This window comes from Pyxicephalus adspersus, chromosome 12 (genome assembly GCF_032062135.1).
Source record: "Pyxicephalus adspersus chromosome 12, UCB_Pads_2.0, whole genome shotgun sequence".
Classification (NCBI taxonomy): Eukaryota; Metazoa; Chordata; class Amphibia; order Anura; family Pyxicephalidae; genus Pyxicephalus; species Pyxicephalus adspersus.
This window is the reverse complement of record NC_092869.1, coordinates 34,054,068-34,078,536: the sequence shown is the minus strand read 5'-3', so window position 1 is coordinate 34,078,536 and position 24,469 is coordinate 34,054,068. Positions and strand designations below refer to the sequence as shown.

The window sequence follows — 24,469 nt, the reverse complement described above, 5'->3', positions numbered from 1 at the left end:
TCTGAATCTATTCTCCCTTGAGAGGAGACATTTAAGGGGGGATATGATCACCCTGTATAAATATCTAAATGGTCCATATAGAGAACTCTCTTCTAAATTTATCACTGTAAAATTATTACTAAGGACAAGAGGGCACTCTTTGCGTCTGGAGGAAAAGAAGTTTAAGCTCTGGATAAGGAAGGGATTCTTCACTGTAAGGTCTGTGAAAATGTGGAATTGGCTCCCTCAGGAAGTAGTTTCAGCAAATACTATATATTGCTTTAAGAAAAAGCTGGATGATTTTTAGAAGCACAGAATATAACGGGGTATTAAGGCTTTAAAGTAAAGATAACAGAGACTGTTGATGCAGGGAACATACAATTGCCTCATGGAATCTGAATGGATTTTTTTTTCCCCTGTTGAAGCAAATTGTACCAGGGTTTTTTTGCCTTCCTCTGGACCAACTATGTCTATAGGGTTTTATATCCGGGATATGTTTATTTCCCTAGTGGTTGAACTTGATGGACTTATTTTTCAACTTGACCTACTATGTCACTATGATTACATAAAGCTCTGGAGGATGCACCATCATAAATCAACATGACTCTATCATGACAGGTTACATTTGAGGACTCAGAAATTATTGTGGCCTACAATTCATCATGCAGAAAAGTTAAACATTTCATGTGCAGATGTTATCATGTTGATTCATTCATTTGTAAAAAGAAGTAGTTTTATTTCTTTACATAAAGTAACTTTGATCATTTAAAACATTATTTCAAAATAAACTTGCTTCATATTACAGAACCAGTTGCTTTCAGTAATTTGTTTTGTTTGTTTGTTTAGTACAATAGTCAAAGTCTTGTAAAGTGTAGGATTTGTATGGAACAGGCCATGCATTTGGGGAATATGCTCCCCCTGGTCACAGCTACCAGTGTTGTCCACTAGATGGAGCTCGGTGATTCAACCAGAAGTATCAGTTTCCAAATTCTTTTATACTTTTTTGGAAACTTAAAGAGACCCTAACACTCCTACAAGGGACTAATTCTGCAGCCCCGGAAAGAAGGAAAGTTGGGAGACATGGGCTTCCGGAGAGTTGTGTATACTACCTCTTTTATTGCAGTCGCCTGTTGTTTTTTAGCTAATAGATTGGGTCTCTTTAATATGTAACTCCAAAATGTAAAAAAAACACCCTAAATTACAAAGGACACAAGAAGCTAAATGTACTTATTTTTTTCCAATATACTATTAAAAGTTTCTGTTTTCCTTCAGGATGGCTCATTTTTACCATAACACGTGTTATAACATAAATCACCCAGACACTTGGTAACTCACTGTGGATGTGTATTGTCATCAACAGTGTCTGGCAATGCACCTTCATTATAGTGAGCTGAATTTTGTGTTACATTGCCACATCCAATTTTTTTGTGAGCTGATGTGCATTGACAAAATTTGCAGCTGTTTAACACACTGACCCTCAATGCTCTACAACAGTGGTCCCCAACCTTTTGGAGCTCGAGGACCACTAAATCTATGGACTCTGGACTGCGCATTCGTGGGGAGCCGTGTGTCACTCAAAGGGAAGAAACTTCCCCCAGAGTGTTTTCATGATAACCAGAACCTGCCCACCCTCCCATCGTAGGTCTGAGCCTGCAATGGGAGAGTGGGTAGGTTGTGTGCAGAGACATAACTTGCCCACCACCCTGAGCCTACGATGTATACGGGGTTGCAATTCATCCTTCTCCTGACCCCACTGGGGGGTGCCCCGGCCAGAGCCGCAGACCGTGGCCCATTAGTAGGTTGGAGACCCTTGCTCTACATGGTGCATAATGCCGCTCATTGTGTTTCAGTATCAATGAGCCTTAAAGAGACATTGGAACTGTTTGAAGAGAGATTATCATGGGTGAACCTGGGTAATCTGGCAAACCTGCGACGGATCCATGTTTGGACTAATACTAATAAATGACTTTTAGGAAATCCATTCCAGGTACACTGGATCACCCAGGATCCCCCCATGATAGTCTATCTTTTGCAGACTTAGAGAGCTTTAATAAATTAGGCCCATTGCCCATTAGCCTCTGTACAAAAGCCCTGACCCCCTTATACTTATCTTGCTTACCTTTCCAAACCTTTCTATTTAACCACTACATCTGAAATCAGCAATGTCAGCAACCAGGGCAACATAGGTTTTGCGAATGGCTCCTTTTTCCAGGGAAGAAGGCCACATTCTGCCCAATAGCTGAAATTGCCAGGTAAGGAAAAGGAGGATTAGGGGGCCCCTGGTAAGATAAGTAAAAGGTAAGATATTTTTGGAGAGTGAACACCATTGGCTAGATAAACACTACAATACACCATAACAGGGGTATTGGGATATAAAATATAAATGGCATAAAAAAAGACAATAAATAAAATATAAATATACATAAAATATTGAGTATTACACATTTAAGGGTCCTATTTTTATAAAGCAGGTAATATGACATTCACTGAAACTAAATAAATTCCCTGGTGAAGAAACTTCTATGTCTATGTGTTTCAAAAGCAGTAACAGATTCTGTACCAGGGAATGTTTAAGTGAATGTCAGTTTCACTTTATAAATCGACCTCATAGTCTTTTGATTTAATATTGAAACACTTCTCCCAGTCAATGGGAATAATATCTGTCCTGCAGTGTGTCTATTATACCGAGCCCACTATGTGTCGAGCAGTCCTTATCTACATGCAGATCCCGAGAATTGTGGGTATGCTGGTAAGTACTGTTATCACTTTTGGTGTTAAATAATAATTGTCTTCTCCAAACTCTCAGGGCCCTACAGATGTCCTTCCGGACATTCTCACTGACCAGGACGTAGATAAAAGGATCAGCCACACTGTTTACTGTAACCAGGCACAGAAATATAGAATAGGCCGTGTAAATCTTTTCTTCAAAATCACAGTTGTTGTCTTTCAAGAAATAAGCAATTCCTCGGATGAGTAGCAGGACATGGTACGGAGCGAAGAAGATCATAAAGATGATGATGATGGCAATAGCTAAATATTTTACTTTGGTCTTTTGCCGGCTGGTAAAGCTGACACTGGTCTCGATCCTTCTTTTGATGACATAGTTGGTGTACATCAGGGTCAACAAAGGGACCAGGAAGCCAATAATGAATCTGGCGACATAAAAGTGAGCAATGTGTGAAGGTATTGGTAAGGTTTCAAAGCAGGTGGTTTGGTTCCCTGTTTGATCACCATCACTGAGGATGAAAACGGGGGAATGAATCAGTGCCACCATGCTGTAAATAGCGACAGTAACGCCTATGGCAATTTTTTGGCGCCGAACCCCTCTGGACTCCAATGCATATTCCACAGCCAAATAACGATCCACAGAGATACAACACAAGAGGAGAATGCTTATGTAAATATTGTTGAAGAATATAAAGCCTGTAATCTTGCATGCCAAAGGCCCCCACTGCCACTCGTGTCCATTTTGTACATAGAGAATCCAAAGTGGAATAGTCCCAAGATACATGATTTCACTTAGTGACAAGCTGAACAGATACACTGCCAGCACGTTCTTCCTATAGATTTGTAGAAATGTCAACCACAAGGTTAAAATATTAGCCGGCAGGCCTATAACCAGGACAACACTGTACATGACAATGACAAAGAACGTGCTGTCATCATATGGAGGGTGACACTGTCGCTCAGGAACAGAGCTGTTGGATGAGTTCATCGTTGTGAAGTTAAGATCCCAAGAATTATTCATTTTCAGTTACTGGAAAACAGAACAGAACAGAAAAATAAATATTACAGATCTTCAGGAGCCCACTGAAGCCAAAGTCATTAGCAAATCATATTAGAGAACTCCAAAGAGCCACTTTACTGAATACTAAATTGTAGGACATGCAGCAGTCTAAATGCATTACAATACATTTCAATATAATATTTATTTCTCTATTGAAACAAATCAGACACTAGACATAAAAGCAACCCTAATCTTTCTTTATTTTTTCATTCCAAAAAATGGTCTCACATCAGCAGAGAAACTATTATACTTACCCCTTTATTGCTCCTTTAGTGAAGCACTGTGACTTTTTAATATGTGAGGTTTTCTAAAGTGTCAGATGTTTTTGTATCATACTGTGCTGGTTTTTGGTTCTACTCTGGGAGCTCTACATCATTTCAAGACACAACAGTGACGTAAAACAAATATAAAATAGGGTATCGCCCCCAGATCCTATGCACACCTTTGTACTGTACCAGTGCCACTGAACCTGCTCCCTAAGTAGATCTGGTTCACATTTACAGATATGGATATCCACTTACAAAAATAAATATGATGAAACATGATATAGGAAGGAAGCTCAATGCCTGCTCATCCACAGCAGCTTGCAACCTAATAAGAGATATAACATAAGTTTACCAGGAGGCTGCGGGGTTCCACTTAAGTCTTTAATGGTGCAGCAGTAAAGGCGAAAGGAGCAGGCAATTTGTTAAAAAAATAAATAAATAAAAAATAAATATGTAAAAGGGAAAGCCATACATAATGTTGACAATGTGATAATTCACCACCTGGTGGTATTTCCTCCCCAAACCTACCCAAAGTCTACTATTGCTGTCTACAGAGGTCTGTGATAACAATCTCAAATCTGGGACAACTTTGTGCTGTGACCTCCTAAAGCTTACCTAAATTCAGAATTTACACTTTACATAAAAGAGTGGACAACCCTTTAATTTGAAGTAAAAATCACATTACAGTTTTTTTTAAAGAGCAACACCCTTTTGTTTAAAAAAAAGGGTGCAGCAACACCCCCTAATTTTTGACTGCCTAGGCAATCAAGAATTAATGGGAGCGCAGAGCCTCCCGGGATACCTACATCACACATTCCGGGAGGCTCTTGGCTGCTCCCTCTGGCATGTGCAAAAGAAGCCCTTTTATCAATAGGAAAAAATTGCTGATCTCATGCATGTGCAGTAAGATGGGCAAGTTTTTTACCAATTTTCATCACCTGATCTCGTGCTAATGCAGTGCAAGATCAGGTGACGTAGGAAGAAGAACAGACGAAGACAGGAGAAGATGGCCACGCCTGGTGCTCCCTCTGTACCAGCCTGAAGACGGATCATGGGGCGACACGGGTCCCAATGGAAGAAACCTCCTGATGGATCGACTGCTTTGCGATGTGATTTTTTTTTGTTGTGGGTAGTTTTGGGTTTACTTCCTCTTTAAATAAGACTTCACTAGCGATGGGCAATTAATGTGATTACCATAGGACCTGCAGATAGAAGTGGTTCCCTTTTTATTGTAAATAAAATTTATATAATATTTTAATCTGTAAATAACCCTTTCCCCTTTACAACTTCTATTGGCCCTTCTTTAAAACTAAGACACCCCTGAGCACATTCTATACCCAACTCAGTGATTTTGACAAATGAAGAGCAGGTATGAATATTTATGGCAGGCCTGTACCTTTCTGCAATAAATCCCTGCCTGGTCTCAGATTTTTAAAGTAGAACTTTAGTTCCACTTTATTCATTGTATTTTTGTACATTTGTTAGAAGTTAACAAGAAGAAGCAAAGTGATCTATGTGTCAGACAATTGCGTGTTCCATTGACAGATATTTCAAGAAAAGAAAAAAATATAAACTGCAACTGATATTTTCTCATACTGTGTGGTTTACAAAGTTAAAATGTATATGTAAATTACAGCAACCACAGCTACAGGGCTGAAATTACATAGAAGGCAATCATGTCTATCATGAAAAGTTATAGGATTGACTTATGTCACTTTGGCCATTTTAAAAATATGGTAATTGGGAAATTCCAGGTATTGGGTGGGAAACTGGAAAAAAAATGTCATTGGGTAAATGTATAAAAATATCCAGATGACAAAGGTGCTTCCTAAAGGGATTCCCTTTGCTTCCTCTCCAGGTGTCAGCTGTCAGAGAAAAGAGGAAGTGAGGGAGATTTCCCCAAATGGGCCACAGGCCAAAATATGTAAACCTTAATCTGTAGAAGTACAATAAACTACAAAAACTACGTCCCTGCCTTCTTCCTTTTCTGAGTTATATTTCAATCACAATAACAATGACTAATTGAAGCCCAACTCATTGTTTTTATTCCACTCCCCCTGGAATCTACCCAAAAAATAAGTATACATTATTTATACTATTCCCTGGACGTCTTTGGCTCTGTCTAGTAATTTAACCCTCTTCACCTGCCTGGGGGCAGATGCTAACTTTTCCTTTGAGTTTAGGGTGGGTTGGTTGGGTTTTTGCAACCCTAGTCTAACCGAATGAGCCTGAATTATTAAAGCTCTCCAAGACTGTAGAAGATAGACTATCATGGGTGATCCAGCAATTCCGGGATATATTGCATAAAAAATAATTTACCTGGTAAATGTTTTTAATCCTGGACCAGACCCAACCCAGTTTAGCTGGATCACCGAGGTTCTACCATGATAGTTTATCTTCTCCTGTTTTTGAGGGCTTTAATAAATTGGGTTAATTGATTCTAGACTAATATGTGCAAGGACTAAGGAGACTCATAGGTTTTTACTGCCATCTGTGCCCCTATTAGGAAGGTTTGCCCTCACCCTGTAAAGGTACCAAACCTGCTTGGTACATTGGTAGACATTGGTAGATTTTTAGTGGAGTAGGAAGCACTAAGAACAGGGGTCAGCAAACTTTTTTGGCTACTAGGCCAATTTAAGGAGGTCAGGAAGGCACACTAGGCCAGACTCTCTCTCGAGTCCGGAACGCCCCTGAAGGGAAACCCCTTTCCTCTGCAATGCAAATGTAGGAGAGGCAATGTCCCCTTACTCCGCTGGCCATGGTGAATATGGAAGGGAGGCATAACAAGGAGGCTTGAGCCGCGGGTTTCTGACCCCTGCTGGCCAGGATTAGGCCGGATCGATCAGGGGGGCGTTAGGCCGGAATGGTCTACTGGCTGGGCCGTATCTGGCCTAAAGGCCGGAGTTTGCCTACCCTTGACTTAGAACTTTTGGCAATGCTTTTGTTTTTGGCCATCTATGTCTTGCTATCCCAGAAACAATCACACTATCTATTTGTTCTACAGCAACGATGGGGACAGAAGGTAAGGAAAATATCCTTAATGGGGACAGCAGCAAAAAAATAAAAAGTTATTCTTTCATGTTGTATATTAAGTCTGTGACAAACTCCTAAAAAATGTATACAGTGTCAGCCCTTAGCCACAGAGCTAAATTTGTCCTGGTTTTCTCTTCAGTAACATGATTACATGACAGACTGTGACAGGAAGGAATTAAAATAAATTATCACAATATTATTTTTTTTATTACCAAGAGCCAACAGCAACATTAAAATGACTTTGCTGTTTGTTTTGAAAAGATGACCTTAATGGTAACAGCTTCAATGTATTTCAAGTATGTAACAAAATACAAAAATATTACAGACCTCCCAGGATTATTTGATTATATATTACCGTCATCCTCAACTAGGGTTTTATGGAATGATAGGGTTCTTATCATGGGTTCCTAAGGGTTCCTTGAACTGTGGCTGACTGATCTCCCATTTGATGGTGGCTGCATGGTTCAAAAGCTTGTCAGCATGCCAGAGCCAGTGTATACTGCCCAACTTTTTGAAATGACAAAGAGGGATAATGTATACCATGACCCAGGGAGCTAGGATGGCCACCCTATCCCCCCCCCCCCAATTGACACCAGTCCCTATCCAACCATAACATGAAACCATACAAGCTTTTGTGGGAAAATGACCATAATTGAAATAATTAAAAAGACTGTTTTTTTTATGGCAAAAGTCAACTGTGTGTATTTAGCATACATAAAAGTATGCAATCATAGACATTACAAATTATCAGTGACAACATAGGCAGTAAATAATATATATAAAAAAACAAACATAACAGTCAGGCATCTCCTGAGGATGGATTTTTATGGGTTTGCCTTTTGTAACTAGACATACAGTTGTCTGACTGAGTAAAGAGGTGGTATAAATGTCATAGGTCTCCAGCCCGACGCGTTTCGCCAATATGCTTCATCAGGGGATTTACAGAGAATGTCAAAGCAGCTGTGTAATAACGTATGAGACAAACAAAACATAACAAAACATTTAATCATGAAAATAAATCAGGAAATGTCATAATATATAATCACTTCACGATATCACTGATACATCAAATGAAATGTCGTCATTTCTGGTTATAAACATTATGATATTTCCCATGCAGTCAGATAACTGTATGTCTAGTTACAAAAGGCAAACCCCTTAAAAATCCATCCAGGGGATGCCTGTCTGTTACGTATGGTTTATTATATATATTACATACTGCTTATGTTGTCACTGATAATTTGTATTGTCTATGATTGGATACTTTTATGTATGCTAAACACACAAGGTTGACTTTTGCCACAATTAAAGCAGAATAAATGAAGTAATGAAAAAGACTGGGAAAGACTCTTTTTAATATTTCAATTTTTCTGCTTTAATTGGGGTTGGCAGACTTTTATCAAAACTAACTAGGTGGGGCCACACACTCTCTTCCTTACCCCAAAATGGCCATAATGACCGTTTAGGCACAATTTAAATGGAATCATTTCTTTTGTATCTGTATTATTAAACATAAAAAACCAACCATAACATATTAACACAACTAACAAAAACACATATATCAAACAAACAATAACTATCAAACAATAATATATCAAAATAACATAACAAACAAATACAATAGTTATGCGACTATAACCTTACAACCTTCCAGGTTGGAAGCCCTTAGAGGCACCACTTTCCTCATCACACCGTATAGTGGAGGGACTGGCCAAACTTGGCTCATGTCTCCAGCAAAGATCACACTGGCTTGGGAACAAAATCACAACTCGCAGCCCCTTCCAAACTACCACCTAAATGGTATCCCAAAACACCTATTACCCTTTTGGGGATCCATATGCCACCGAGCCCACTAACAGATGGACCCCAACTGCCTTCCACTACACTCCTTCAACCTAAGTCCCCCATACCAGGGCACGTAGGAGGAAAGTTTGCTCCCTTTCTTCTCTCTATCAGCCTCTACTTGCTCCTTACCCCCTTTGTATCTCTTAGTTGCTTCACCTTTTTTTTTAAACTTTTAACCAATCCTGGACTTTCTCTTTTTAACCTATTCTAACCTCCCCTACATCTAACACCTTTTCACCTTCTGCTTTGCCCCAGCCCCTGGTCATGCTTGGCCCTCCACTCACCTCTTCGCATCGGCTCCAGGCTGTTCTCCTTTGGTGATTAAATCAAACATTTTTTTTTATAGAGGTCTATTCTTCAGACTAAAACAAAAAAACAAAAAGAGTCGTATGTGATACTAAAATAGGTAGAGTGCCTCTAAATCAGGGACATTTGGTACCAGAGATTTTTTTATTTTTCTGTATAAATGGGATGTGGACCACCACTGGAAAGGCCATTTTCCACACTGAGCCTTAATGAATTGGGTTTAACAAGAGTTCAAAGAAACCTTGATCTTTTTTCCTGGTTCCGTTGTAATAAAAAAGATTAAGAAAGGCTGAAATATACTAAATTAAACCATGAAAAATATTAAAATGACAATAACTCTGCTATTTGCCACTTAACGATGAAAATATTTAACCTGCTCCACAACGTTTTCTATACAGTTTTCTGTGCACTTCCAGATGTGTTCAGCTTCCATTTGAAATATTAGTTAGTTGGCAATTTCTTTCCTACCTGCTTCTGACCTCTTTTTTTGATCAAGTCTTTTTTTGATTCTGATGTCTTTTTTTGATCAAGTGACAAGGATTTCATATTTCTGGCAAGATCAACAGATATATTCTGAACTTGCAGAAAATTTGGCATAGGACTTTAAAGCCCCTGGTGCCAATGCAAGTGCCAATGCTTCACCCAAGCACCAATTCCCCAATCTGTCTCCATAGTGTTCACCTATAGACAACCCCTGTTCAACCTTGGGAGGCTAGCTGCACCCTCACAGTACTTGGTTGCCCATAAGCGTACCTAAACTCCGAAATTGCACTTTACATAAAAGGGTAGACAACCCTGTTATAGTAAGTAAAAATTCTGTTTTTTTTTGTAAGTCCAACATCCTTTATTTTGCACAAAAAAAATGGTACAGCACCGCCCTCTAACTCTCGTCTACCTAGGCGATCTAGAATGAAGTGGGGCGCAAAGCCTCCCAGTATACTTATGTCAGGCATCCCGGGGAGCTCTTGGGTGCTCCTTCTGTGCATGCCCGAGATGCTTGGGCATGCGCAGAAGGAGCACCCAAGAAGAAGCCTTTTCGTGGTAAAAAAAATTGCCAATCTCACATATGCGTAGTGAGATGGGCAAGTTTTTCTTCTATTCTACGTCACCCGATCTCGCGCCTGGGTTGGATGACGTAGGATGAAGCACCAGAAAGTAGAGAAGAAATTTGCAGCACCCAACGCGCTGATCCTCTCTAGCCTTGGAGAGCTTTAATAAATCAGGCCCATTGTCCTTTACTCTCCACACTATTCTCCAGCACATATTGTCCATTACCATGCCTTCTGCACTCCTCTCCTGCACCAAGATTTTAACATTGTTTGGTATATTCCCAACCTTTTGTGTTCTGGAACAGACCTTTTGCAAATATTTACAAAATTGTGTAACTTTTAACACCTAAATGAAGTATTATAAATACCTTTATCTGATTTGGTGTCACTTTGGTGATTTTGTATAACAGCACTTAAACTCAGAGAATCAAAGGCAGCACTATAAGCCAGTCAGGGTCAGTAGCAATGAGTATTCACACTAAGGTAATACACACTAAGACAGGGATAAATATGTGTTTTTTTTAAATGGTAACTTTAGGGAGACCAATATTTTACATATGTACAGACCAAGGTTGAAATGTGCCTTAAAATTCCATGTTTTGACGGCAAAACTAAAAAAAAAATATTCTAGTTCTAACTTTTCATATTCTACATTGGGGACGTGCAGTTAAACACATACTTAGGTGTTTCCAGTTACTAATTGTGGTTTCAGCAATCTACTGTGTTGTCAAACTAAGTAGTAATATTGAAAGTTACAAAGAAAAAAAAGTTTTTCATTCAGTTAACTCTAATTTTGTACTGGAAGTGTGTATTCAAAGTAACTTGTCTTATATACCAAAGTTTCTATAGAATTACTGTATAACATACATGCTTTATTCAACAGTACCAAGTTCCAATGAAGAGGGGGCTTTTAAACCTCCAAACAACTGGGATTTTTTATGCTTATTAGAAAATTGCTCAGAATTGAAAGAAATGTGCTTAGTAGAGTCATTGGGTTGGTTAAAAAATTCACAGTAATAAAAAATTGTTACATATGAAAAACTTATTGCAGGTCAATAACACTTTTTGAATTTAGATTTAAGATTTAGGTGATAAATCAGTGATGTAATGATGTTTTGACCTTGGCTTCTTAAATGTTATGGATACAATAATGGCGGGATCTTCGTCCTTATTCCTAACTATGATCCTGCCAACCTATAGCTCCAAGAATATAAAAGGAAGTGTTGCAACACTCAAAGATGGGTACCATACCTTTATATTCTTACTGGTAGATTGGAACCCCTTATGATGGCCTCACCCGCAGGAACTCATATGCAGGGATCCCCCTTTTATGGGTTACCTGACCACACCCAGATAACCTTTTAAATTTATAATGGCAAAATACTAAAATTAAAAAAAAATAATTATGGAATTCATAGCTTTCTAAAGACATATTAAAATGAACATTCCAAAAATATGAAGTTAGGTTAATTGGATTCCCCTCAAAGTTGGCCTGTATTAATGACACATGACTATGGTAGGGACATTAGATTGTGAGCCCCTTTGACGGACAGCTAGGGACAAGACTATGGACTTTGTACAGCACTGCGTAATATGTTGGCGCTATATAAACACTGGATAATATTAATAATAAAAACGAAGGAAAAGGTTAGAGAAAAGAGGTTTGTGGCTCACAGAGATGCCTAATGAACTTGTTTGTATATTTGTAGCTTTACTTATTCATACACAATACAAGTACAAATTCAACGTTTTTGTTAAAACACCTGTTACAATACTCACAGGGTTTAGGTATTCATTAAATATACATACGTTAACCAAATAGTCATAAAAGACAAAATGAGGGTAACCACGTTTTGCCATACGAGATCCAACGCGTTTCACCACTAAGGGCTTCCTCAGGGATAGATTATTGTACGGGTGTAGCGGTATTTTAGTGTTGAATAACTCAAGTGAATAAACAAGCAGTTAAAGTTTGAAGGTTCAAATTACTGATGTATCTCGAGATTGATCCTGAGCTTGTCTAAATCTTCAGCTAAATCCTTCAAAAAGGAACATCAAGCCACTGCTTTGGATTGGTTTTCAGGGATTTCACTCTTATGCCAACCTACTTATTGTTGTCCTTTGGAAGCATTTTGATGTGAGTCCTGTTTCTGTGTGGATAGCCAGAGCTATTGTGAATGAATATGTAGAGCTACAAATATACAAACAAGTTCATTAAACATCTCCGTGAGCCGCAAACCTCTTTTCTCTAACCTTTCCTTCCTTTTCATTTATAACTTACTGGAGGTTGATCCAGCTATATTATATGAATTAAATAATGGGAGAGAATATTCAACAAAAACCTCCCCTTGTCCTCTTTATTATTATTAATAATATTGGATATCTCTCAATTGTGATCTCTAATACACCACACTATGCACACCCCACCCTGACCCATTAAAGAGAATTGGCCAGTCCTGTGTATCCGGCCCTACACAATGGACTGGGACCTCCTCTACTCCATTCACAGAGTCTCTCTGTTTTTTATTACAAAATTTGCATTAAAGAATTGGGCTGGTCTTTTGTGCTGTACCAGCTTCAGGGTCCTGGGATGAGTGCAGCGAAAAGTGATATGTAAAGCACATCCCTCTGCTTCATAATTATGTTTTTTTTCTTTACAACCATACAAAGAAAAAAAAAACAACTATACTGCTGCTTTTTAGAGGATCCCTTTACCCATTTATTAAGCAGGTCAGCTGGTTTGCACTTTAAAGGCATGTATAGGCATTCCACTTGTTCCCCAGGAGATACCCTGTAAGAAACGGAGTGATTTGACTTACCAGTTTTGGATCTGACCCTTTAACAGGGATAATCCCTGGGCATTTTTCTTGCAGCCTTTGTGTCTGTGTTCAGCTGTCTACAGTTATCAACAGTTGACAGTGGAATGTCTTCATAGCCATAACATTTCATGTATCTAGTTCAACATGGCAACAAGCAAACCTTGAACATTTTTTTAGTGAACTCCATGAATTAAAAAAACTATAAATAATGGAAAAAAAAACATAATGATGATACACACAAAGAATTAGATGACCATGTTATCTGCCTAAACTAACCTGGAGCTGCACTCAATAAGTAAAGATTTGCTATGTTACAGGGAACATCTAAAATGATAGCAGTGCCTGAACAGTTACTTGAAAAATCGACCTTTTGTCTAAAATACCTGGTAAAAATAGCTGTGTACTTCTTATGTTACCGTAACTAAGCACCCCTGTACTATAAGCTATAAATCTACAAGGCCAGGTTTAAGGTCCATTCCAGTGCCTATTTTAAGCTGGAGATCAGATGTCTAGAGGTGATTTAAATCAGGGGTCCACAACCTCCCGGTCCATCAGGCTGTCTGACAGGTGGGCCATGGCTCTGGCCAGTGCACCCCCAGCGGAGCCGGGAAAAGGACCCCGCTTGGGGGAGCCGTGGACAATGTCTGCCGTACGCATCGCAGGCTCAGGGTGGTGGGTGGGTTGTATCTTTGGACACAACTCGCCCACTCTTCCATCGCAGGTTGAGGACCACTGATTTAAATAGTACTTTTTCTTACCCTAGTTCATGTTCCCATGCAGGTTCCACTTCTGTGAGACCTGTCCCTCACAGCCTGTACCATGAACCAATCCAGCCTGTGGTTACAGCAACTAACCTCATTCCCTGTGCAAGACCCATAGTTCTGCATTATAAGGGGATGTAGGTAAGAATTATTATTTAAATCACCCCTAGACATAAACAAGTGTCTAAGCCTTGATGTGTGGAAATTGCCCGGCTGCAAGGGAAAGTTTTTTTATAAATTTAAAGTTTAGCATTAAGTCCCTGCTCTCCTGACCACTAGTGTCATGAACTTATAAAGGGAGATTTAGTGATGTCACTGATCTATTGCTAACTGTTGTCCTCGCTGGAAAGGAAAATGTACTTGAGGACCTTCACATTTCTCCCAAATGTTCCTAAATTAGAGGAACTGTCTATCTTTTGTTTTAATCCTTATATTGGTTTTAACATAACAAAACACACATAGAAAATGGCACATGCATAGAAATTGGGGGCTCAAAGCCCACGTTTGCAATTAAACATCATGAGACAAGTGTCACTTTTCATATACAGAACATTGTTGATATAGGTTGGGGACAACCATAGGGAAGGTACAGTAAAGGGTGTGGGGTAAACACAGAAGGGGACACACACAGCAAACTAAATTTTTATAGCCTAAACAGGGGGACATACCAAATGTTAGGGATCCTTGAAATCAAATAAACCTCGAGAGCCTTGTTACCGCTCTCTGTAACCTCCCCGGGTGCATCCGGGAATTCATCAGGGATCCCTGTTCAAGATCAAAACAGTTAGCCCAGGGGTAGGGGTAGGTTTGGGCAGGGGGTATAGGGGTGCCCGACTGGCCTGTTTCGGGTTCAGTCTCTAAGTCTACTTTTGACCCAGCTGTATCAAAACTCTTCGGCTCCCATGCACTCTGTTAGGCTCAAGGCCAGAGCAATTTAAATTGGGGCGATTCTTTGAACCAGTCCCATGCTGACCATTTTAACTTGTATTGCTCCATCTTATTCTCATCCTCTGCTACTAACAATTCCATACGTTGTATCTTTTCTGGAACTGTCTATCTTTTAAGACCAAATCATTCTGTCTCTCTTTCCCCCACAGAGGACCCTCTTTTTGGACTTTTTGGACCATATCCATATACATATACTGTATTAAAACTATATAATTATCAAAAGTTCTAAACTGCTCCTAATCTTTAATCCAAATTACTGTATTTCTTATTTTTGCTTATTTTTTTTGCTTATTCTTTGTGATCTGAATAATTGGAGGCACAGCAGGGAAAGTACCAAAAAGTTTCCTAAGAAAGTTAGGAGGTATGCCTGAAGGTACACTTAGTGTCTTGCTTCTGCTTTATTCTTTCTATACTTTCAGCACTTTTTATGCGTGATTTTTATGTCACTACTAGTAATCAATGAAGAAGCCCTGGCATGAGGAAGCAAAGTCCTACTACCAGAATGCTCAACTCCACACAGACACAGTGCTGAAAAATCCATGAGACATGACAGTAACAGGAAAAAGTTCAGATTCAGGGAGCCTACAGGCAAAAATATTGCTAAAGCTACGTACACACTTCCAAATATTATCGTTGGTAAACGAACGACGAACGATCCTGCACGATATCTGCGAACGATCGTATGGCACCGATCCTGTACATACAGATAACGACACGATCGTTCGCAGATATTGTACACACGATAGATGCGATCGTTTGAACGCGAACGATTTTTGCCCAATCGATCGTTCGTCGTTCGTTCGTCGTTCATTTCCAACGATAAAAATTGGAAGTGTGTACGCAGCTTTAGTCCTTTACTGTCCACTCTCCAGAATAATGGCCTTTTTTAAAACTTTTGAAATGTGGAAGGAATAGCTAGAACACAAAAGTTACTTTAGGTGTTAAGTGTTAAAGTGTTTCTTTAAACCAAACTTTTTTTTAGTTTTATATAATGCGGGGAACTGTTAGAACCTCTACTGTATTTTCATTTAGAATGGCCCTAGAAACGACAAGCATGTCATTATTGGTAGTGTAGACTTTCTGGGCCTGATTTATTAAAGTTCTCCAAGATGATAGAATACCATGGAAGAACCTGGATGATTCAGCAAATCTGGAATTGATTTAAAAAAATAATTTGGTATTAGTTGGCAAATGGTTTCAATACTGGACCAGATCCATTCCAATTTTGCTAGATCACTTAGGCTCTCCCATGATAGTCTATCTTCTCCAGTCTTTAAGAGCTTTAATAATCCACTTGAATTCACTGAGACCAAAAATGATCTTTTTTTCTTACTCAGTATCTTGATATGGCATGTGCTCAATTCCCAATCATGAATGAAATCATGATCATAAATGAAAAAAGGAAACAGCAATTGATTACCGTGTTTCTCAAACAGTTTCTGTAATATCTGTGATATCAAGCACTTTGAATGCTCCTAAGGTTTTGTTATGGATGGTGAGCACACTTTCTTGCAGAGTCTTGGCTAATCTTCAAACCACATCTATGGCGTGATCTTAAGCACAAATAAACCTCATAGGGAAGGTAACACAGTTTAGTTTTTGCAGAAATGTTGATCTACTAAGGGCCCTTCCTTGGGGTGGAAAACTGTTCAGTTGGCAGTTCCCGGACGCACAAAAAAGTGATGTTGTGCGCCTGCGAGTGGCAAACCACACTACAAGTAACAACCTTTGCTCACAGCTGCAGCAAAAATATTTAAACACCAACTACATACCAAAAAGTGACTTGTAAAGAAATTCTCCCAATCTCTTTAATGAGAGCGGTTGGGACTACAGTCACGTCCATGGCAGAACATTGCAGCCCACCACGGGTCTGAAATGACCCTTTTTTTTTAGATTTACATGCAGGTGATTGGGTATTAATTGCAAAGTGCACCACATTCACTAAGCTGAGAGAATCATCCCTTCCAAGATGAAAACCCTCCTTGGTAAGTGAGCAACCTAAATTCCTTTAGTAACCCCCCTCATGAAGTGCCAAAACATCAGGTCCGAAAAGCACAAAGAACTGTGAATAACCATAGAAGACTGTATTATCTGGCTATGACAAGGACATGGAAAGTATTTAACTTCTGTGGTTAAGTCTGAACTCTAGGCAAGCCGTTGAAAACGAGGTGGCACTGCCTAAAGCATGCAAATTAGACATTAAAGGAGCAAAGAGAACTGGGAAGTCTTCAACTTTGATCAACTTTTGCAGGAAAGGAGAACCTGATATGTCATTGGTACTTTCCATTTCATTTATTTTTTGCACCACTGAGTACAGGTTTAAAGGAGACTGATAACATGATGAGATGTGATTCAAGTACTTATGTTATGTAACTATTTAAAGCGTACCTAAACTCAGAAATTTCATTTTAAAATGAAAAACTCAGATTGAGCAGACTTGTTGACTTAGTGCAATGCTGTTCATCCAAAAATAAGTCAATAGACTTAGAAATATTTCAAACTCAGAAATTTCATTTTACATAAAAAGGTAGATAACCCTTTTATGCAAGGTAAAAATTCTGTTTGTTTATGTTTATTTTAAGTGCAACACCCTTTTTTTTTAAAAAAAAAGAGTGCAGCACTGTTCCCTAATTCTAGGCAATCAAGCATGAATGGGAGCACAAAGCCTCTCAGGATACCTATGTCACACATCCTGCTCCTTCTGCGCATCCTCAAGCATTTCCGGAATGCGCAGAAGGAGCCTTTTTGTGAAAAATGAGCATTAGGATTGGCAAGTTTTTTTTTTTCAACCTACATCGCTCGATCTCGCTTCTGGATCAGGTGTCGTAGGAAGAAGAACGCGGAAGAAGAGGAGAAGATGGTGGCACTCGGAGCGCCGGCATTAAGACGGATACCGGGACCATGCAGCACCCAATGGAAGACACCTCCTCATTGACTGCGCTGCAGGATTGAAAGTATGTTTTTTTTTTGTTTCAAGCAGTTTCGAGTTTATTTCCTCTTTAAAGAGTACACAAGTTGTATTTTTGTAATCTGACTTTTTTTTAACTTTCAATTGTTGCCAGCTCACTGTCATATGTCAATGTTAAGATAGTTGCTAAAAGGATGAACGAGAAAAGTAATGAAGAAAAGCAAGAACGAATATGCAAAGAAATATTGAGTACAATAGAGAAAATACTAAATGAAAGAAAACATGTTATGTATTAATAGGTTTAACATATGTTTTCCCAGAAAAGAACTACTAAGTATTATATTTCTGACAAAGAAGTTTCTCAGTATGTTTATGAAACCAGAACAAAGAACTACCTTATTTTACAATAATAAAACAGAAATGTAGATTATGAAGATACAGGGTGTGAAAAAAGCCCTTCTATAAATGTGATACCATACAGCTTTAGCAGATCTCAGCCCCAGGCAGCACCTTCTTTCTACCAAGAAGAGTTGTAAGGGGAATTTCTATTAAATCAAGAGCTGATTTCTGCTTGTTGCCATTCTACGTATTCAGGGAGTGAATATTGTATATATATAGGGTACTAGGCTGGAATAATGGTAGATGAACAAGAAACATGAGTTTTATTTATTAAGTGAGCCACACAATTTATCAGTTTTTTTTACTAGGTTAGTAATTATAACAAACATATTTTGAAGAAGAGTAAAAAAAGTAATTTTTGGTTGTAAAAAAAAGTTAACTCCAGGGAATTTTGGAATCCAACCATCCCTAGCCTGTTCAAAACAAATTTTTAAAAAATTAAATTCTCCCTAGGTTTCCAATAAATTGCTGATGTAATGACAGTTGAAAAACCAAAACCACTGCAGATCTGAAATGCTAAATAAACAAATTACAATCCATCAAGCATTTCATGTTATAAAGGAAAGATGAAAAAAAAACATGTTGGCCTTGGTTCAGAGACATCAAAACAATATTAGGAAACCACAAGTTTACTAGGGTTCCACAGAACGATGGTTGAGAAACACTGAAATAAAGTGTAAAGGAATCATCTGAAACTAGGCCCCAATTAATGTAGACCTCAACTGGCCTTCATTCTTGGGTCCCAGAGCTTGAGAGGTCTCCTTCTTCACACTCTTCTGTAAAATAAGTTGTCTCTGAACACGGTTTATGGTAAATAGTGCAGGGAACCTCTCTGGAATGACAATCAACCTCTGAATAGTAAGTAAAGTGTGGAGGAATCTTCAGAAACTGGGCCCCAGTTAATGTAGACTTCAACTGGCCTTCATTCTTGGGTCCCTGCATAGCTTAAAAGGTCTCTTACTATACTTACTTCCTCAGTCCTAAGTTCTCAGTCAAAATATTTTTTTCTAGGCACCAAATATAAGAGAGAGACACCATCCTCTTTCCCTGTGTACCTACCTTAACATTTTATTGGTAGTAGTCTGGTACTGTTATCTGGCCCTTTTCCATTCATCCAATCACATGTACACCTCATCTCCCACCTGCATAGGTACTTGTATGGTTTTCCTTCTTACATCATACCTTTTATTGAACAGGGTACTACGTAGCATCTCTGAACAGATGATCAGGGTTCTGTTTGTAAAGCAGAGATGTTTGTAGTACCTGGCTGATGCAACCTTGGTCACCTATTTTAATAATGTCCGGAATCAATGGCACAGGCCTCTTGTCTTCAACAGGAGAGAAAAACTCCAATTGTCTCTCAACCAAAAATTACTAAGAATTACTAAGAATTGGTTTTCTGAACAGCCGCATAGAAGACATTAACTTCTACTCTACAACTGTCTATGATATGAGGGAGTCAAAGAGAGGGGAAATAAAGTGTGTGTAAATCCTCTATGTTTCCCAATGTTTGTCATTATGTCAGTATTATGGATGAGCGAGAATGCCAAATTTCCTCAAACTTACGATGGGTCCGCAAAATTTCAGCAAACTGATTTCCCAAAACCATTGGAAGATCGAGGAAACCATTACGATCCCCGGCACTAGAGGTTACGTAACCTCTAGTGCCCCGGGATCGCAAACAGGAGGATTCCCAGGGCTCCAAGAATGAATGCAGCCCTGAGAATCACTGCGATCCCGGGGCACTAGAGCTTAAGGTAGAGGTCAATTAATGTTTTATTACCACTGTACATCCTTGCACATATTAATAATATTAAAATAATAATAAACAGGATTTATATAGCGCCAACATATTACGCAGTGCTCTACATTAAACAGGGGTTGCAAGTGACAGACTAATACAGACAGTGATACAGGAGGAGAGGACCCTGCCCCGAAGAGCTTACAATCTAGTAGGCATATTCACAGGGTTTAGTGCCACATTGGCCATTACCAAGCTACTTCGGTTGTAGACACAGATAAGCATCATGCATTCTAGGCCTACACCCTTTATTCATTTTTTAACTTATGTAAAATTGAAAGGGACGGGACTTGTTTCGATGGAAGACTACTCACCAAATGATTTAAGCATTGCCACTAGTTCAGTAATTGCAACAAACATTAAATTTTGTGGTTATGGAAAATGTTTGCTTGAGAATTAGAAACGAAAAGTGCTACTTTAAAGAGATCCTATCACAAGAAAAGGGGGTGGTGGAAAACTGCTGTAGGTATAGAGTGCATACACCATGTAATGCAAACACCACAAACCTACTGTAACTTCCAAATTATGCAAAATGCTGGGCTGGCCAGACAAGGGAAGCTTTTGCCAAGCCAAACCGCTTACCACCTCCACATGCTTAGGTGCCCTAGGATGAGCAGCCTCGCTGCCAATGCTTTGCCTGTTAGAATGGTCTCAATGTTGGCATTTGGCTATGGCAGAATAGGTTGGGAGGCTGCTACAAAAACGTGCAGCCACCTGCAGAAGCTTACTCACCCATAATGAAGTCTATTTAAAGGGTCTGACGTAAGAACAATACTCTGCCAATTGGTATTTCTCTCTCTTGGAAGACAATGTCCATATAGTAAAATTATATTTCACAGGGCTTCATTTTCAATCAGCCCCTTGGCAACAGAAACATGTAGATGATGGTTTTTCTGGCTACTGAAAGCAATAGACATCTTTTGAAATATGCTCAGGACATTTGCTTTTAAATGTTTACTATGGCTGACAATTTAGCGTAAAATGATAATAAATAAAAAACAGGATCAGTTCTAGAAAAAAATAACTGTGCAGATATAATACATATTAAAGCAGCAAATACAAAATAAAAGGCATTATGACAGCAACACCAAGTTTAAAAAACATAGAGAATATATTTATAAGCACATGAGAAACAGAATGGTCTCAGGGGAGAGTAGAAAATGATATTCACATATGCGGAGGATTCTGTACACATGTGACATTCTTTTACATACAGATCTGGCCGTTACAAATACAATAGCAAGAATTTCCCCAAGTATGACTTACGTAGGAAGATATCCTAGCTAAAACACAGAGGAAAATAACAGGGTATAGAAACCTCATTGCATCACCAAGATAGCTTCAACACATTCACTACTGTTCTACTTTTTCCTTTTTTTTTGGAGTAGGTGTTAATAACAAAAAACAGCAGTAAAAGCACTAGAACATAAGAACAAAAGCAACAATACTATCAGCAATTATTTTACTATCAACAATTACTATATAAATTTAATATCTTTAGAATTTAACTTCTGGAATATATGCACAAAAAAAAGTAACACGCTAAGATGAAGATCAAAAAGTTTAATAATACAAGGCTGCCCGTTGCAGCCAATAACGCTCACTGTTCCAATTACAAAAAACAAAACTCTAATTGGTTATACAGAACATGGCACTTTGCATACTATCTTCTTTTGTTGGATTTGAAAATTTGGTCTATATACAACATCTCAAATATCTTTTGGTAACTTAAATAAAGCATTGCCAGCAATATTCATATTGCACCTGTACAAAGCAATAGTTACAACTAACCGTTAAAAGAATTTAATTTGCTCCACACAGATGGACACATAAAACCTAATTCCTATTGCTTGCTATAATTTGCACTTTGTTATTTCCTATGTCTTCTGTAAAGCTTTGTAAATAAATGTGTTTGAAAGCAGATGTGGTCTTGCGAATTGAGTAGCCTAATAAGCAATGTTGAATATTTCAATATTAAGGTGTTGAGTCCCATGTGCTCTGTGTATAGAATTCTCAAGGGAGTCAAGTGCACATCAGTCCTACAAAGCATCTGATGAAATGCATTCTACATCCACCTACAGACGCTATATGGAATAAAATAAATGTTTTATAGATCCAGACGTACCTTTTTTGGAGCGTGGAACATTTCCACTCTTCTTTTGTCTAAGTTCTCTAAGCAGCGTTCTTCTGAACAGTTCTTGCTCTTCTCGAATCCGTTAACATAACAGGAAGTTTCAGAGTGAACCAGACGTATTGAGTTGTAGTGAGAATCTCAGAAGAGTATGAATAGTACTTTCCAGTTTGTCATCTGTGGAACTCTCTTAAGTCTGATTTTCTCTGAACTCTGCTAGTTAACTTTCCACAACCCTGTGCGCTTGTCTTGAAGTTCTAAAACTAAAAGTGAACCAAGGACGGATGTGCTGCCAACTTGAATTGTTTTTTTAGATTGAAATGAGTAGGAAAACTGACTAGAGGAATTTTTCACAGACATAAAAAGTATAGATAAAAAGAACAAAAAATGAAAATGTATATTGTGATGTAAGTGAAAGTCCCCTGTTTTGTTCCCATTTATTCTTGCAAATTAACTATTAGTGTTGAATGTTTGAAGATATATTTGTAAGAGATAAGATTAAGGTATCCAAACAGGGTCCAAATGAAAGGAAGCTTGTCCTGTAAAACTAGTTTTGCTGCAGGTATCTGATGGACAGTAGAAAAATGGGTTGAAGGGCTCTCAAACAAGACTGAGCCCCTCTAGAAGGCCTGTAGGGACCCCTTACATGACCATTGTCTGGCAGTGCAGTTGACTCAGTGGTTAGCCCTCATTCCTTTCCAGCGCCAGGTCCCTGGTTTGAATCTGGGCCAGCACACTATCTGCAAGGAGTTTTTATGTTTTCCCTGTGTCTGTGGGCCTTTCCAAAAATTAGATTGTCAGTCTGCTCAAATTAGCCAAACCATCGGCGGAAACGCAGAATTGCTGCAGAAGAGATGCCCAGGTCCGTATTCCACATTGGGTCTAAGATTCTATAATTATACCACTTTCGACACTTCTGGATGTGTCAGATATCCTCAACAACCCACCGTTTATCCTCCTGCTGGCTGGCAAAATATATAAACCGATCGGAGAACCCACAGAGTGCAGCACGTAAGCAGGTGTTTGACACATCTTGTGTTGTATAGCAATATTTGCTGGTAATCCGGAGCAAGGGCCCATTTTAAGACAGGAAAAATAAATATATACAGGCTGAATATATAGCGACATCATAAATTATATTATTATTGTGTGTTATAGTTAGAATAGCAATTTTTTTTATAAATACAAAAGCACTGCCTGGTAGTATTCCAAAGTAATTGTGCTATGCTGAAACTCACCAATGAAATGATTGGAGATTTGGGCAGGGAAGTGTAAATTACCCCCCAGGACAGATCCATGGACGACGTCGGACGACCGAGCCCCGCAGCTTGCAGAATCATCTCACACGTCTACATAGCCTTTACATACACTTAAAACATTAAAGCTTAGTTATTTTGTTATACACATAGCAGTTTTAATCACTTTCATTTCACTTTACATAAAATGGTAGACAACCTTTATATGTAGAGTAAAAAGTATGTTTGTTTGGTTTTTTAAAAAAAAAAAGGGTGCAGCACTGCCCTCTAATTCTCAGCCACCTAGGCGGTCAAGAATGAATGGGAGCACAAAGCCTCCTGGGATACCTACGTCAGGCATCCTGGGAGGCTCTTGGGTGCTCCTTCTGCGCTTGCCCGAGCATCTCAGGTATGTGCAGAAGGAGCCTTTTCACGCAAAGAGACAAATTTCACATGCACACGCATGTGCAGTGAGATCGGCAATTTTTTTCCCATCCTTTGTCACCTGATCTTGTGCTTGGGTTGGGTGACATAGGATGAAGACACCGGATGCCGTGGCACTCGGGGACGGATGCTGGGACAACGCGGGACCCAATGCAAGACACCCCCAGAGTGATTGGACTGCCCTGCGGGATTGAAGGTAAGTGTATTTTATTCTGAGTTTTAAATTTAGTTCCTCTTTAAGCATTTGTTATAAAGCATCTCTTTAGGGATTCCATAAAAATCTTTATACAAACTTTTTTTTTCCAGGTGTTCCAGTCTGTTTTCCTTATGACACGAGTTATCTTCTTTTGTTTTTCCTCTTGTGGTGGAGGCTAGAGGTGGAGGCCACCCATAATGATATCACTTTTTTAGCTTGTTCCTATTTAATGTATGCAGAATTTGTAGTGCAATATTCCTATATTCTTTAAAGGATAATTGTGCTTCTGAATAAGGCCCAGTTATTTTGTGCCCCGTCTTCCCTGAGCCAAACTTACCTAGCCCATCCTTCCTCAAATTTATAATTCCTGTGATCCATTGACCTGCACATGACTTGGGTGGTTCTGAAGCCCCCTGGAACAGTCGCTCTTTTATAACACAAATCCTTTACTTATCAAACCACCAGTTTCACTTTATTATTACATAACACACATTATAATAACTTACCAATATTTGAAACAAAACTTAACCAAACCCCAACCACATGACCTTTTTGGCTTCTG

The 24,469-nt window shown here is 38.9% G+C and overlaps 1 protein-coding gene across 1 annotated transcript; it reads right to left on the bottom strand.

Moving 5' to 3' along the window:
• Positions 1–690: 690 nt before the first annotated feature.
• On the bottom strand, positions 691–22,252 carry GPR132 (G protein-coupled receptor 132). The gene is made up of 2 exons (XM_072428334.1): positions 22,027–22,252; positions 691–3,736 (listed from the first exon to the last, which is right to left on the bottom strand). The coding sequence occupies exon 2, from the start codon at positions 3,725–3,727 to the stop codon at positions 2,624–2,626; it is 1,104 nt and encodes a 367-aa protein (XP_072284435.1). The 5' UTR covers positions 3,728–3,736; positions 22,027–22,252; the 3' UTR covers positions 691–2,623.
• Between the last annotated feature and the right edge of the window lie 2,217 nt (positions 22,253–24,469).